This window comes from Alosa pseudoharengus, unplaced genomic scaffold (genome assembly GCF_046254945.1).
Source record: "Alosa pseudoharengus isolate Yale_2024_CS ecotype anadromous, Long Island Sound unplaced genomic scaffold, YU_APseudo_1.1 YU_APseudo_1.1_scf_11, whole genome shotgun sequence".
NCBI classification, from domain to species: domain Eukaryota; kingdom Metazoa; phylum Chordata; class Actinopteri; order Clupeiformes; family Clupeidae; genus Alosa; species Alosa pseudoharengus.
The window spans coordinates 25,548,286-25,565,135 of NW_027468576.1; the positions used below are offsets into that span (position 1 = coordinate 25,548,286).

Here is a 16,850-nt window from a genome sequence, read left to right on the forward strand (position 1 = left end):
TAGTTATATCCAGTCTTAAATACAAGACCATCACTGATCCTCACCATCCTCATGGACTAGGCAAATGTTGCCTATTCAGGAAACTGGCAAAGACGTATCTGAGGGAGTTTTCCTGTTAGATAGACAGCGATTAATATTGACCTGTTTCAATCATATGACACTATATTAGGTAGTATAACAATTACCCTGAATTATAACATTTCACTGTTCACCCGGTGATTATGAGCTTTGAAATCTCCTCTCCTGTCCTATCCTTTCTTCAGCTTCATGTTCCTGGTAGTCATTGGCACAGCCTACCTGGAGGCCCAAGGCATATGGGAGCCGTTCAAGAGGCGTCTGTGTGTGGAGTCAGGCTCTTCCATGGATCAAGGAAGGCCATTCGATCTCAGGGATATTGTGCGAATCGACGCAAAGTAAGTCACTGACACGAACACAGGACTGAACCTCTTCTGAGGAGACTGCAGGCAGATCTGTAGACAAAAGACATTTAGACATGCATCCATTACAGACATGTGGCTGCTAACACACTGGACTTTACATAGATTGAACTACCATCAGTTCCAAAACTAGGTAACTGTGAAGAAAAATATTCTAATGGCCACTGCCTACATGAGAAGAAAATGTGTATTGAGTTGGAGATATTGATTGCCACTGAGATCACTGGTCTAACCTTTTCAGCGCTCTTTCTTTGTTTGTTTCACAGCTTGAATGATTACAGCGATGTGAACCAGAACTCGACCAGAGGGATGTACGGGTCCGGAGTAGGAGGGGGTCGGGCCGGAGGCCGGCCACAGGCCAACGGACGGGCCTCGGCTGAGCCCAGCGAGGCTCGGTTCCGTCAGGGCTCAAATCGCCCAACAGCTATGCAATCTTCCTCCTCGTCCTCCTCCTCTGCTAAGGAGAGCCAGCTGGCCAACCGTAAGGCACGCAGCTCCAATAAGCAGGGGCAGCAGCAGCCTCCAGCACCCAGTCTGGTGGAGGAGCCAAACACAGCCGCATCGGGCCCCAGGAGGCTCTCCTCAGCTGACCAGGACTACGACCGGCTCCTGGTGGCCATGGAGGGAGACTTGGACCGGCCCGAGTCTCCCTCCGCCGAGCAAAGCTCACACCAGGCCTCACAAAACAAAGGTAAGACTCTCAACAGACACTGTTTATAGTGCTATGTTGGTTAGAGGAAGTCTGGCATTTAAATTTAAATGTTGCAGCCATTTTATGGTTCTTCTTTATTCTGCTTTGTTTTAGTCAATTCAACCCTCATCCATACCCTTGTCCTACACAGAACATTAACAGTTTAAAACTGTGTTTACTTAAGGGGTTAGATTTATGAAAGCAGCTTTGTAGAGAGTTCTGTGAAGAATTGCATGGTATTATCTATTGTTGAGAATGCTATCACATTAATTGAACCAGTAAAAATACCCTATCATTTATTTTAATATCAATATGGTTTGTGTTTGCATGTACAGTTTTGGAAACTAAAGGGAAAGTACGAAGCAAAACAAAAGCTCAGAAGAGGAGAGAAGAGAAGGAGCGCAAAGCAAAGGGAAAGACTCCCGGAGAGGACCTGAAAGAGGCACTAGCAGACAACGACGACAGCTCCTCAACCACCACAGAAACCTCAAACCCTGACGTGGAGGCCAATATCAAAGAGGTACCGTTCTCCACTGGTTGTTATTTTAATTTCTTCTGAAGATTTCTTTAAACTAGGGCTGTCAATCGATTAAAAAACGGGAAGAAGTTTTTTTTTTCATATAAAATGCATTTCAGGCCACAGATATAACCTAGGGGACAATGAAAATAAATGAACACTCCCCTCAATGTCAACACTATTTCTTTGCATTGATGTGCGACTTTAGAGTTGACGAACTCCGGTGATATGCAAATTCCTTGCTGCAGACATTGCAGAGGACTTTATTTTAATCAACACTTTATTTTTTATCAACACCATCAGGCTGTTTTTTAAAAGAAAATGTTCCAATCAATGATCTACAGTAGGCAGCACATTTTCTTCTCTCTCCTTCATTTTACAGTCTAATGGTTACTGACTAGAACGGCTCGGGGTCATAAGGAATGGATTAATCTGCGCTATTTTGTTTAATCAGTTATTTTTTCCTCAAATTAATGAATCGAAATGAATCCGTTATTTTGACAGCCCTAGCCCTAGAGTTTTTTTTTTTTTTTTTCTGACTGTGTGTGTGTGTGTGTGTGTGTGTGTTTGTTTGTTTTACTTTTCTCCTCAGGAACCAGTTAAAAAGAAAGGCCGAACAACAGTCAACCAGGACAAAGACAAAGAAGAAGCGCCTCCCTCACCCCCCAAGCCCAAAAACAAAAAACAACCAACAATTAAGAAGGAACCTCAACCTGATAAATCTAGGTCCGCCTTTTAAGTCAACCTGGACAAACATGTCTGTCAAATGACCAAATGGAAGTGGCTGTGTGTCGGTGGTGGGGTGCTCAGCACTTACGCTGTTTTCTGTTTCTGCAGTTCTCTGGAGCTCCCCTATGTCACACCTCTGGAAAATAAGCAACGTAAGACCTTCACCCCCAAAGCCCTGATGCAGTCAGCCCTCAGCGTCATTCCCAAACCAAGACCCCTTCAGAAACACAGATGTAGGTCTCACTGTTTGGCCCTTAGCAGCACATTTTTGTTATTAAACTACTGATCTGTGCTGTTGATGTTGAGATGTTGACATCTGTGATGTTGAGGTTGACATCTGTGCTGTTGATGTTGACATCTGTGCTGTTGATGTTGACATCTGTGCTGTTGATGTTGAGATGTTGACATCTGTGGTGTTGATGTTGAGATGTTGACATCTGTGCTGTTGATGTTGAGATGTTGACATCTGTGATGTTGATGTTGACATCTGTGCTGTTGATGTTGAGATGTTGACATCTGTGATGTTGATGTTGACATCTGTGCTGTTGATGTTGAGATGTTGACATCTGTGCTGTTGATGTTGAGATGTTGACTGCATTTCTCCGTGTGTCTCTCCAGTGGCCAGCGGAAGGACGGAAGATAGCCGCCCGTCCCCCCTCAACAGGTTCTTCTCCAACAGCTCCCTGCAGGAGCTGGGCCACAGCAGTGGCTCAGAGGGGGAAAAGGAGTCCCCCCCTCCTGAATGGGACCTTCCCGTTCACAGAACCATAAACCGTAAGTCCGACACCGACAGCTTCTGCAATGCCACTGTTATGGATTGGTGAACTAGATAGTTCCTTGTGACGTAAAGAGTCTATTTTGAGTTTGAAGAAAATGTTTTGAAGAGTTTTTTTTTTTCCTGAGCCTACTGGCTCAGCTTATAAAAACAGGCGAACAAACGAGCTTTCCCAGGGCGAGACATTCATCATTCACTCTTATTCCCTCTGATTTCCCTCCTACCACCACTCACTGGCGCAGAAGCAGACAGCCTCCAGCAGATCTCCCTCCAGACCATGAACGCAGACTCCTTCCTGAAGAGCTCCATCTCCAGAACCTGCTCCCCTCCACCCACCTCACCCTACCTGGTCCCCCGTGGTTCATCCTACAGCAGCATGCTTAACACCAACAGGTATAGTCCATCACATTGTGTGTGTGTGTGTAATCATTACAAACTGTGTGTGTGTGTGTGTGTGGAATCATTACAAATAACACTCCGTGAAGGTCAAAGAAAAAAAGGATCCAAGGCACTCTCTTACCACAAAAATATTAAAAGAGTTTATTCTGATGGCTTTTCAGCAATGCAAGTTTAAAGAAGGCGCCAAGCAACAAGCTGTCCATGTCCACCTCCCAGCCAGGGAAGAACGGCAACCCAACCTTTGCTGCTGTGGCTGCAGGTTATGACAAAAGCCCAGGTGAGCTGGAGAGTCCTCCCCTTCTCTTCAATCTTTTGCAGAAAAATTCATCTGTTAGACCCTGTGTATATTTCTGTGTGTTTATGCCGGTGTGTGTATGATCATGGGTGCTCTTGTGTGTTTATTTGTGTGTGTGTGTGTGTGTGTGTGTGTGTGTGTGTGTGTCTGTGTCTGTGTCTGTGTCTGTGTCTGTGTCTGTGTCTGTGTCTGTGTGTGTGTGTGTGTGTGTGTGTGTGTGTGTGTGTGCCACAGGTGGCAGTGGAGGAGGAAGGCTTGATGGCTTGGGAAAGGTTACTCTACCTCACTTCCCCTCAGTGGAGAGCGACAGCTCAGAAAGGTCAGCCCAACAACACCCATCTCTCACACACACACACACACACACACATAAAGACACACTGTACACAACTGAACACATCATGATGACGAGATGTGCTTTTTATTCTCATCAGCTCTGGATTATGGAGTCCGGTTGACAGCATCAGTAGCCCAGGGATTAATGCGACCAACTCCTTCTCAGCATTCGGACCAAACAACCCTTTGTCTGCAGGTGAGGAGCTGGATTTGTTGGGTGGACGATAAAAGGAGAAAGTTGTTGTTTCAGTACAGCCATTCGTGGTCACACAATGGGGATTTTTGATTATTGTCAGTGCACCCTTCAGTAATGTCCCATGATCAGAAGGATTAGAGTTTTGTTCTTTTACTAAAATGTGTGTGTGTGTGTGTGTGTGTGTGTGTGTGTGTGTCTCAGTGTTCAAAGGTATAGCCTTACCAAAGAGCTCTGAGCCCCAGCAGAGCTGGCCCGACTACACCCCGGGGCCCTCCTCCATCTGGGACAATGATCCAGTGAGCCCCTGGCCCTCCACCACCACCGGCGCCCCTGCTGCACCCACTACAGTAAGAGGCCTACCACACACCAGCATCTGTCTCTGCCTGCTAACATTATATGCATGCAATAATGAACGTGTAGCCTGTGTTGTTTGACCGCGCGGTTCAGCCTCAATTTTGAACCGGCTAACTTGCAGCAGCTTGGAGGCGGGCATGCTAGCAAGGAGGCGAGAGTAAAACGCATGGGTACTTGCGTCTGTCTCTAGCACGTCTTTTCAGGTGTCGGGAGGGAGGTTTACTCACAGCACATCTACTGCCCCTGCTGGTCACCGTTACATTTGCAGTACTTCTAGCAGAATTACCTTTTGCCATGGTCACACAGTTGCCACACAGTTGCCACACAGTAAACCGTCACACAGTTGAAACTGGACAAATGTACAATATGTTGTTTATAACCATATCATATCCTGATGGATTAGTGGTAAAGTTAGTGATGCTGATTACAAACATGTGAACAAGTATTGAGATTTATAAACGGCACTTGATTAAGTTTCCCTCACATTTAGTCACTTAGTAAATTCAATGGGGCAGGTAGAGACTTAAGTTTTTCTTCCTTTCAAACTCATCATCAACTAATCATAATCCTGGATTTTAAGAGGGAAAAACAACCAAATGTAAGCTTTAAGGTAATAGATCTTATATCTGGTTAGTTCAGTTCATGTTCGGTGTGGCCACCCTGGAGCTATCAAAATCTCTTGATGATCCCTTTAACTTCAACTCCTCCTGTGTTTTTTTTACCCCTCGTATCAGTCCATCCTGGAGCACTCCCGCAACCCCTGGGCCACCACCGCCCCCTTCAGCAGCTCCATCTGGTCCACCAGCGGTGACCCCGCCCTGCACTCCTTCGCCACGCCCACCTCCTCCGCCCTCACCAACCTGGTCAGCCACTCTGTGCCCCCTGCGCCCGTCGTGCCGGCCAACCCTATCGCCCGCCCTTACAACCCCTGGAGCATGTGGCCACCCTCACTGAGCCGATGGAACTCCGACCCCTGGCCGAGCAACCCGGACAACAGCAACGGCAACTGACACCCCGGCAACAGCCATGTTTTGGACACGCTCGCAACGGAAAACGACAGAGAAAGAGATACACGCCATGTTTCGGGATTTTTGTTTCACGATCATGATCTTGTTTTAAAATACTTTACAGAGGATGAAAAGAAATTGTTTTTCCATAAAACATGAGAGGTTTAGGGCAAAAGGGGGTTGTCTTAAACAACAGTTTCAAAAAATTTTCTAATTGGATATTTTTTTATCATTCAAGAATTATATGATACCACTGTTCAGTTTTATTTTACCGCATTGAGGTTAAACTACAGATAATTTAAAAACAGCGTAATCTGAGAATTTTATTTTGCCCATGTAGGGATGGCTTTCTCTTTTTCATGACAGTATTGCTGTTGGAGACAGTATTACTGATTTAAACAACCCATTTTGGGACACCCCCATGCTTTCTCAGACACAAAATTCTGGTTCCATTCATTTTAAAAGTTTGTTTTGACCATCAAGTTGAATTCTTACATAATGACCGAGAAGGGAGAGGGTTATAATCCAGTTTGTTTCAGCCAGGTCTCATAAACTGTTATCCCAGTTTCTCAAGGCCAAATCATTCATTGCATTCATTGAGATTTTAATTGGCTTCTTCTTAAAATAAAGTGTTTTTTATTGGCTTTTATTTTTGTGAAGGAAAAGGAAGGGATGTAAGACTTGAATTATGTTTGAAAATTGTGTACTGTACGGTGCTATCAGTTGTCATCTGGAGTGGAAGTAGAAGCAATCAGTGTCTGGAATAAAATCATATCAGACTGAATCTTTTGCCCTTGATTTGCCCTTTATTTATTTTGAAAATCCACAGTGCTACACAATCAAAATGAAACAGATCAGTTCCCTGGTCCTGGACTAAAAGAGAACTTTGATGACTATCTCCTGAGAAGAAGGCCTTGGGTCTTGGACTAGGCCTTGATCCATCCACGTCTGGGTATCTAGCCCGGAGTGCCAAACATATCCGACACTGGAAGGGATGGACGGATTTTAGAGTTTACTGTTATTTTTCTTCCTCTATTGGTCTATTTTTGGCTGTTTGAGTGAAGCCGCTAGTAGCTCACCAAACTTTGCTAGGTCGCATGTTTTCATGATGGTTACTCTATGGTTCTTCTTCAGCATGTTGCTGGGATCCAGTGCCATCATCCCTCGGCCCAAAGCTCCCTGCAGCTCCACCCGAACTGCGCACTCCACGCTCTCCAACACGACGCTGGGGTCAATGCACGCCGCCACAGCGTATGCATCATAGGGCACGAAGCCCTGGCCGAAGAGCACGTCTCTTTTGTTCACCCCAAACTCCCGGGAGAAAGCCCAGCACTTGGATGTGATGGTCTTCATAAAATGAGCAGCAGCTTGATCTTGGTCAATTATCTTCTCAAAAAAGTCCTGGATGCCATTCAAAGAGAAGACAGAAAAATGTGAGAGAGGGTCTCAGCGTTATATGATAACACAGGCAGTAAGAAACAAGTCCACCTTAAATAAAAAGACAAAAAACAAACAAACTGGTATAAATAGAAAACTCACCCACGGAAGCTTATTTCTGCAAGTAAATTCCCATGTTGCAATATATGTAGGACATATGTATTCTTCCAAAACAACATATGCAGACTCAGGATCCATAACAAAGTTAAATTCACCACACACAGACACATTCCCTTTTCCTGCAGAAAGAAACATTTGTCAGACCAGAACTGGCAAACATTAATTAACCGTATTAAACATTAACTTCTACCTAAGCATGTTAGTGCACCATGCCCTTCTTACCCTCCATATTTCCTCCCATGATGAAAAGATCTTTCAGCTTCTGAGGAAATGCTGGATCCAGTCTGATTGCCAGAGCCAAATTGGTCAAGGGGCCAAGGGCCACAAGAGACACCTGAAAATGATAATTTACCATTTATGTACTGTAATACTTAACCTTAGCCACAAGAGGGCTCTCATATACCTTGTCATTCTAACAGTAGTTACCTGTCCAGGGTTCTCAGACACTAGTCTGATCATAGCAGTCACCGCAATCTCTTGCTTGATTTGGTCTTTCCAGCCTACTGGGTCTTCTGCTTTTAAAACATCGCCAAGACCGTCTGTGCCAAAGTGGTCCTTCAAGGCGTTGAAAGCTCCCACTAAAGGACCGGCTGACCCTTTGAAGACCGGGATCTGGAAGAGTATAGGTGGTGTAATTCAGGGATGATGATGGCATTTACAAAAAAAGAAAAGTTAATCATGACAGCAAAATACCTGAAAACCCACCTCATTGCGTCTGCAAACAGACAGCACCCGCACGACGTTCTGGCACACATTATCGACTGTGGTGTTTCCAAAGCAGCAGGTGATGCCCAAAACTTTCACATCGGGTTGTGCCAATGCCACCATAATGGCCTGGGCATCGTCAATGCCACAGTCCGTGTCAATGATCAAAAGTTTTTGAGTCATGCTTCGCCCCCCCTGCAACCTGATCAACATAAGCACATTTACTATAATCGAAAACGAAGGCTTCTTGACATATCATATGACAACGAACGGTGTAAAATTTTACTACTTAAAAAATGGCACAAAACGAGGCTCTCGAGGTGGCCTTTGCACTAGCCAGTTTAATTATTATGCTGACTGATAGTAGGCCTATCAGTGATTCCGGGTCATTTTCGCAGATAATGTGGACCGTTCTACATACCTTCTACGCATAAAGAAACACTGTAGCAGGTTAGCGCCACACACCCGATGGTTTCTCTTATGTAACGTTAAAATGTATCCTAAACTAAAAAAAATACAATGAGCGTAGCCTTAGTCCCTCGTTTCCACATAGATTTGCATGCATCAGACATTTTCCTCGAGTAGGTTAAGTGTAAGAAATTGAACTTCAAGTGTAGGCTACTTTAGACGGTTAACGCACATGATTGATGTGGAAACAATTCGTTACACGTCTCGCTAACACACCCTGCAATCTTAAGTTGTTTTGCTTAATTTTGTTTTGGTTGCAGAGATTTTGTAGTGATTTAAAGTTTTACGGATTGAACATCTGGAACATACCTCGTTTACTTGAGTAACACCTACTTAAGCAAAAGTTACTGCTCAGTTGCAGCTCTTCACTGCGTTTCCCTAAGGATACATGGTCTGAAAGTAGAGATAACTGATCAGAGATCAGGGGAAAATGAAAATTCTTTAAGGTCATCCACAGGTCCTAGTGCCCTCCTGTTCCGACCCAGCAGCAACAACAACACTGCACAGACGCAACTGTTCTAGAACAGGCAAGGTAACAATAGCAACCTACTGTAGTCACAACCAGAGCTACATGGCTCTGGACACAACCACAAATGCTATAATCAATATGAAGGAGACGCGCGGTGTGTGCCATGACAGAAAACACGTGTAGTTTTAATGAGGATCAAGAACGGCATTCTACAATGTCTTTGATTGAGTGCGGAGATGCATATTGTGACGGTAACATTGATCAGCATGGTCCAGACCATAGTGACTTTGGAGCATGGTTCGATTGCTACAACGACTTTTCCACCACAGACAGACAGTTCCTGAAAATAAGCATAGATCAAAGAAAAGATGGAGCTGGAACGCGAAGAACTGTAAACTACTGTAACATCCCAGCGGTGTTTATTGATCGATCCAAATTGGGCAGGGCTCGCTGCATAAAGCTTTGCCAGAGTCAGGGCCAAGAAGTGGATCGCCATCCTGACTGTGATTTGACAAGTAGACCTAGTACTGGACAAAAATGTCATCATGAGAGTGCGACTGGAGACAACAAGGAGAAAGTGATTCCTGAAAACAAGATTAAATGGTCTAGTGATAAAAACCCAAAGAAACCTTGTTCTGTGTAAGTATCACGAGAGAGCCTATATGCTTATTTCTTACAACTGGAAGTGTTTGTTGTTGTTATGAGTTGCCATTGCTTGTCTGACAAAAATGATCTAAAAACTTTCAGTGAAGATCTTGAGGGACCAATATGCATTAGGCCTACATGCTGTGTTAAGTCATATCAAGTGCGTGAGTAGGCCTACTCTATCTTACAATTTTCTAATAATTTCAGAAAATCAATTATGATGTTTTATTGAAGTAGTTTGAATAGATGATACAACACCATGAATTGATTCAAGCTTAATAGAGAAAAAACATTCCAGAATTCAGGAGACGTCTCACCTACACCAGATCCATCCCATCAAACTTCCAGGATGAAAAAGCACAGCTTGTTTCGGTCACCGGCCAATGTTAACTCAGTGTCTTGGAATCAAGCATTCAGACACAGGGGAGTGAAAAAAAAGGTGACGAGTAATGTCATGAAGGACATCTCCCTGTCGACGCACAAAAACAATATTGTGTGGTGCAGAAAGTGGCCAGATCCTCCCAGTGGCCAGTGCAGAAACAAGCTCAAGAGTCCTGGAGGCTCTGGGAGAGAGGGAAAGGAAATGAAGAAGGCCATACCTGTGTTCACAGAAACAGGAAGAGGCTCAGGATGCCAGAGGTTTGTTTCACCCCAGACAGAGAGCTGTCTTATGTTTCTTTTTTTTCAATTTCAGTGTTCAGAGGTATGGCAAATATTATCTCAAACCAGTGAAAGTCAAAGCTGTAAAGATGTCATCATAGTAAACTTATTGTGTATAATTAAGCAACATGACATGAGTGAGTATGAAGGTTAGGAAAGGAAAGGTTATCCCTACAGCTGTGCCCAGTGGGCCGGTTAACTTATCAATCCCAAATAACTTTCCCATGATCTCAAGCCTTGATGGCAAAGGCATGTCTGAGTGCAACATCATACTGACATCCATATATTTTTCAGAGTGGAGCAACTGCACAGGGCTGTTGTGTCCCCCTTCACCAAGAGGTCCCAGACCCCAATATTCTGGCATGGTCACCTGCGATCCTGGCCTCCGAAGTTTAGTGACAGATACACCACACTCCCACGATCCGCCCCACCTCAGACACTGCTAATTGAGTCAAGCAGGAGGATGTACTCTAACAAAGCCATTGACAAACCTTGGATGTAATATAAAGATATTTGTGATAGCGATTATATAATTCACTGAGCAGATTCACTGAGAGTTTTTTTTTTATTATTATTGCGATACTGCATGGAGTTTTGTGTGCTGCCGTAGAGACAAGAAGCTAATGAAGTGAATATGATTAAATTCACTAGGACTTAAACACTGACTCACATGTCTATCACTGATCATTATGCTTAAGCAGCAGCAAGTTTACAATCTATTAGAATGAAGGTTAGGCATATGTTGGGCTTGTCACCATAACCTGCCTTATCAGAATATCAAATCTACCCTGTATATGTCCCAACATATTGTTGCCTAATATGTCCAATTGATTTGGACAAGGTAATGAAGAACATTGGGAAAGGGTTAAATGTGTGTTGTTCAACCACTAGAGATCCTTCGTTGACAACTAGAGGGCAGTATTGATGTCTACTGAAACAAAGTATGCTGCAGAGTATCTCAGTGGGGACACACAAGAATCGCAATGGTCATGTGTCTTTATAAAACCATAAACTTTATATTGTTCATGATATGACCTTAACATTTTAGATTTCATCGTTCATTAAATCCTCCTGTGAGCAAGTTTAACGTGTTATCAACTAAAACAAAGACCCGTTTTGTGCATACACAACAGGGCATATGTATTTATTACACATCTGTCTCATAAGAAGTCTTTGCTTATTAATATTATAAATATTATTTGCCCCAGATTAAGAACATCATTAAGTCAGAAAGAGAATGTTTATAATTTGTTGACATTTGTTCAACAAGTAGGCTACTTCAAATTACTGCTGTTTGATATGACTATTTCTGCAGCCATTTAGTTGGTTCCCTACCATCATATGTAGCTGACAATTAATATTTAATATAATATTTTAAATCCAAATATGTTAATGTTTAAAAAGGCACCTTCCATCTTTGACCCAAATCAAGGCTTGGGATCATGGGAAAGTTATTTGGGATTGATAAGTCAACCGGCCTACTGGGCACCTGGGCAGCAGGCCAGCTCTCACTTGTCGGAAGCCTTAATATAGCAGCCGGTTAACTGATAGCCATGACATTAGGTATCTGAAGGAAGATGTAAAGAGGAAACAGAGGTCCCATGGCTTTCGGGTCACTATGGGACTCCCACCGTGCTCCTGTGAAAACTGTGTGGGTCAGCTGGGCCCTAAAGGTCCCCATATTGAAATGCTTTCTGGTTTCACAGATAACAACGACAGATATAAACTTTAAAGTTATTCATTATTTTCATGACTTGTTGGTCATGGATTAGACGCAATAAATAGGTTTGTAGCCACATCTAATGTTTCCAAGAGCTACTGTCAGAGATGCTCCTGCTTAAATAAGACAGTGAATTATGATCTCACATTCTTTTTTAGCCAGTGCTGTTACATTAAGATGTGCAGGTGTGAAATTTAATCAGCAAAGGAAGGCGGAAATAGTAAGTCGGAAATAGAAAGTCACACGACTCAAAAATGGTGAGTGAGCAGAGATGCAAGCTAATGCCTCATAATGGAAGCAGTGTGGGGATGAAAAACAAAACATCACTCTGGAAAAACATATGAACCATTACACACAGGATCTAAAGTGGCTCTCACCCAGTTCCACTTTCTGACCAACTGCAAACTTTCCATCCCCTAGCGACAGACAACCCCCCCCCCCCCCCCCCATCCTCAAACACACACCTGTTGCAAGAGAGTCCACCAGGGGAGCCTGACAGCTGATCCCTTTGGCGAGAGACTCCCTAATTACAAACAAACAGCTGGGAGTGCATGGCATTGTCGCCTTGTTGTATTCATGGGAGTTGTAGTCCTTTTTTGTAGTCATTTTTATAGCCCCCTCGGCATTTCATTTATTAAGGATGTCTAAGATGATATGCATGATATGTCTATATGTTTATTTTCATATATAATAGGTTTACTTGTTTTGGCAGTGGTTTCCAACCAGGGGCGTCACTAGACCTTATTCACTGGGGCACGTGCCTTAGTAAAAGTCTCTAGTGCCCCAGTCAAATTCTAGCGCTGCTCTCTCTGGAAACAGCATTCATGAGCGCATCTCCGTGCCATGATTCGAGCCTGTCACTTACCAGCCAATAAAAATGAACAAAACAAAAAAATGGGCCATAATAGCCATTGTACAGTGGAAACCGCTGGAGCTCATCACATCACTTTGAGCGCAGAGTAAGTCGCCTCCTGTTTTAATGTTACAACAAATTCACAACTTCTTTGACAGAAAAAATGACAAGTTGATCGCTGTTAGAGAATGTTGCCCACATAATTAGCATCTGATTTTCAATGCTTAGCATCATTGTAGCCTAAATTTAGCAACAGTTTACCAGCTTGTGCTCTTTCCCTCACACACACACTCAGACCATGCATAGGCTGTATGCACAAATGCGGATAATTAATAATGATTTACTTATACTGTAGAGAGAGTCCTGTAAAAGTAGCCTATACTGTTTGTGAAGCTGTCCTACTGTAAAACTAAACATAGCCTTCTGATAAACTATTCAGAGATGGACATCAGAAAATTCTTCCTAAACAGAGGCAGAGGGAGAGGAACAGTGAGGAGAGATGAGGAGGACGAGGGAGGTATGATAATTGCATTCATTAACGTTAACATTAACATTTATGTTGGTAGTGCTGTGATTTGATCTATGGTTTAATGGCAAACTTAAATAAGTTTGCTGCATTTGCAAATGTAGCCTATAATAATCTACACAGAATCACAGTAGCCTATAATATATCTATAATAATATTCTGTGCAGATTATTATAGGCTACATATGGTGTTGTGAAGATCCAGGACATGGAGTAAATGATATTGCTGAATAGCGCCTCCTAAAGGCCTAGCGGGATATAGCAAAGGAATGTTCAAAGATGCAAAGTTCCAACGACACAGAGAGAAGTTAGTAACTGGTGGTGAAGTGTTGTCAGTTGCTGCTGTGTTTGAATGTAGCCTACTGTGTGCGTCCATGTAAATAACCACACACACACACACACACACACACACACACACGCTCAGACACACACAGATGCCAATTGTGTTCCACGCACATCTTTGACTGAAAGAATAAAGAAGTGATTTGAAGATTTATGGCCTGCATTCTGACCGGTGCTCACTCAGTGGTTGTAATATAATAAAGCCAGCACTAATAGCCCACTCCATTACATATGGAAATTATCACCAAAAGTCAGTATGAAGGCTTTAGTAGGCTATTTAAGCTACAAAGAACTGCAGTATTGCCAGGATAACTATAGGACCCTTGCCTGGGAGGGAAGTATATCTCAATTTTGACTAAAAATAAGCTTCCCTTGTGTTAGGAAAGCCTATTAAATTCATGCAGTGAGTATAGACCTACTTATGCCTATGTGTTTGAATGTTGCTGGATAGTGGCTGCTACAACAATTGAGAGTGGTGGTCCTACAGTATGACAGTGACAATAATAATTTTGAAGCTTGTAGCCTACCCGTAGGCTAGCCATTTATTTCATATTGCGCGCACATTTTTTTTTTATGTATTGGGAGTTGGGGCCTGTGCCCCAGCAAAGCTCTAGATCTAGAATCACCCGTTTCCAACCCTCCCAGGTTTCCACTTGTCTTCACACCCCCATTTGTGCTCATTATCATTACATTACATTTGGCAGACGCGTTTTAACCCCAAAGTGACTCCCAACAAGGGAAGCTATCAGCTGAGTGTCAAGTTATCTGTGACCTTTAGCTTCTTCTACCAAAATGTTTTGTCCAGCATATTTGATTTACCTAAATAGTTTTTATATGATTGAACACTATTTCATCTTTTTTCCATATTACACCAACCACATTTAAAAGCTTGTTGAAATTGACACTTACATTAGCAACTTGGAACTTGAAAAATGTAGCATTGAAGTAGTTCATGGCGGCGGTCGTGGATTGGAAAGACTTGAAAGTAGAAAAACGTTCCCTGCTTGTCAAGTTTTCTATATTTTTTATATATTTACAGTACTTGTTATGAGAAGGGACATGTACACTGAGCTAACTTAGAGACAAACATGTAATTGTCTTGGAGGTTGCATGTACTGCACATAACTGTGTTGTATTCTCACCATGGCAGACTGCATAGGCTGGTCAGCTGTCCAGAAGCAGAGGTCACAGACTGTCCAGGTCATGACCTGCTGCTTCATCAGATTACCCCAGCCACCTGCATGTCCACTGACCAGTCATCAGACTGGTAATTAAGCTAGACTGTCTCAATCCTCAGTGGTATTCTTATTGGTTGCATTGGCCTGGTGAAATGCAAAACATCTGGACTTCTTTTTCTCATAAATGTGTCGTCATTGGCTTGACTACCACTGGCATCCTGTATTGGCCATTAAGCATGTTTTGAAACGAAAATTCACTAGCAACTTGCTTGTATAATATCTCATGAATTAACATGAACTCTCATTGGTCCTATGAACCATTCTTTACCTTTATCTTTTATGTAATGAACCACACACCATGTAGCCCCAATATGATCATTCATTTGCATGTAGCTTTTCTTTTCTTGTATTGAGGCTCTTCCTTTGACTTCGATTGTAGCAGATTCTATTGTAGTACATGACATAACACACACTTTATCGGTTATGGGATTTGGCAGACGCTTTTGTCCAAAGCGACATGCAAATAAAAACAATACAATAGTTACATTTAACAGTGAACAATTTAAAATATTGGGAAGACTACATTAATGAGAATATCAATAATAAACAATAATGTCAATTCAATTAATAGCATAATGACAAAACAAATACACATATACAAACCATAACTCAAATGCTTGCATTGCAAGCATTGGGTAACTCATATTGTAGCAAATAATACATACTGGTATTATTGCATTATGTAGACAATATCCCCATTTTGAGGAGATGTGCTTGACATTTGTCAGTATCTTCAATTAGTCTCAGCATTTCTTTCATTCTACTGTTCTCTATTACTGGCTGTATTGTGGGCCGGTTATTACTTTTTCACGTGTTCACTGCAAAAAATGAATTCTAACCAAGTGTTATTGATCTTATATTAAGATTAAAAAATCTATTTGGTATTGTTTTTAGTAATGAAAGACTTACCTAGCGCCCTCTCTAAAGATAATTTTGACTTAATTTAAGAAGACTTTAACTTATTTTAAGGAGTCAAGACAAATTTGCTAAAGGCACTGGCAGACAAATTTGCTTGTTTTTAGGACAAATTTGCTTAACGCACTGGCAGACAAATTTGCTTGTTTTCAAGATGAGATGTCTTAAAATAAGTCATTTTTTTTTTAATTAAGTCAAATGATTTCACAAGAAAGCGCTTGGTAAGTCTCTTTATACTGAAAACAATACCAACTAGTTTTTTTTATCTTGATATAAGATTAATAACACTTGGTTAGATTTTGTTAGATAAGCAGTTTTTGCAGTGTTGATGTCTCTCCTCAGATGTGGGAAGTGATATTGATTGTTGGGATGACAGCCCAGTTCAGTGGGCCAGGGTGTCTCTGTGACACAGGAAAAAAAGAGACATTTCCACTGTGTGATGCAGATGCACTGCAACTATTAACTGGAAAGGACATGCCCTGAATGTACAGTGCATTGTTATTATGACTTTACATATCAGGCCTGTCTGTGGACATGTTTTCCCGACAAAGTAATTAGTCATCCGCTCTCAGAAAACAAAGTGACATTTCCACTGGGTGTCGCACTGTAATTTCTAACCAAAAAGGATGTATATTAGATGTAAAGTACATACAGTGCATGATTGTCAGGATTATTATTATTTGTGGATGGGGAGGTATTTGCATGTGAGCCTGGGGGATGAGGATGGGGCAGCCAGGGTCCCTCCCCCAGCGAGCAGGGCAGAGACAGGCTGATGAGCGCTGACACTTGGTGGCTGGCTGAAGAGGTGTGAGGGCCCGTCGGTGGCAGCTGAGGCCCAGGAAGGTCCCCACTTGGGCGAGCTGTCTCCTTGGCGTTGAGCAGAGGACACAGGTGGGGGGGCTATTTCAGGAGAGCTCCGTTATTGTGGCCGCAGATCTGGAAGCCACCCCAGTATCCCCCTGCCCCTCCCCACATACACAGACACACAGAAGCATAGACACACCACCCGAGGGCAGGACA

General features: G+C 42.7%; 2 protein-coding genes across 2 annotated transcripts in view; one reads left to right on the plus strand and one right to left on the minus strand.

Annotated features, from left to right (window-relative positions):
* tmem131 (transmembrane protein 131) overlaps window positions 1–6,517 on the plus strand; it is a 45,405-nt gene extending 38,888 nt beyond the window's left edge. Inside the window, exons 30-41 of the mRNA XM_076278574.1 lie at window positions 264–413; window positions 704–1,128; window positions 1,464–1,648; window positions 2,238–2,371; window positions 2,483–2,607; window positions 2,993–3,148; window positions 3,392–3,542; window positions 3,710–3,825; window positions 4,078–4,162; window positions 4,275–4,372; window positions 4,574–4,719; window positions 5,461–6,517. Of these exons, the coding sequence (XP_076134689.1) occupies window positions 264–413; window positions 704–1,128; window positions 1,464–1,648; window positions 2,238–2,371; window positions 2,483–2,607; window positions 2,993–3,148; window positions 3,392–3,542; window positions 3,710–3,825; window positions 4,078–4,162; window positions 4,275–4,372; window positions 4,574–4,719; window positions 5,461–5,736 (2,047 nt within the window). The 3' untranslated portion in view covers window positions 5,737–6,517. The remainder of the gene's footprint in view (window positions 1–263; window positions 414–703; window positions 1,129–1,463; window positions 1,649–2,237; window positions 2,372–2,482; window positions 2,608–2,992; window positions 3,149–3,391; window positions 3,543–3,709; window positions 3,826–4,077; window positions 4,163–4,274; window positions 4,373–4,573; window positions 4,720–5,460) is intronic.
* Window positions 6,511–8,846, minus strand: LOC143117091 (uncharacterized). Its single transcript, XM_076278575.1, has 6 exons — window positions 8,773–8,846; window positions 7,996–8,197; window positions 7,717–7,902; window positions 7,513–7,624; window positions 7,273–7,409; window positions 6,511–7,134 (listed from the first exon to the last, which is right to left on the minus strand). The coding sequence occupies exons 2-6, from the start codon at window positions 8,176–8,178 to the stop codon at window positions 6,766–6,768; spliced, it is 987 nt and encodes a 328-aa protein (XP_076134690.1). The 5' UTR covers window positions 8,179–8,197; window positions 8,773–8,846; the 3' UTR covers window positions 6,511–6,765.
* Window positions 8,847–16,850: the final 8,004 nt, after the last annotated feature.

What these genes read in the sequence shown, in the direction of transcription:
- LOC143117091 (XM_076278575.1), bottom strand. Translation starts at nt 8,178, where the DNA reads ATGACTCAAAAACTTTTGATCATTGACACGGACTGTGGCATTGACGAT. An exon ending in TGTCTGAGAACCCTGGACAG is followed by an intron (nt 7,625 to 7,716) that starts GTAACTACTGTT and finishes TATCATTTTCAG; the next exon opens with GTGTCTCTTGTGGCCCTTGG. An exon ending in CATGGGAGGAAATATGGAGG is followed by an intron (nt 7,410 to 7,512) that starts GTAAGAAGGGCA and finishes TTCTTTCTGCAG; the next exon opens with GAAAAGGGAATGTGTCTGTG.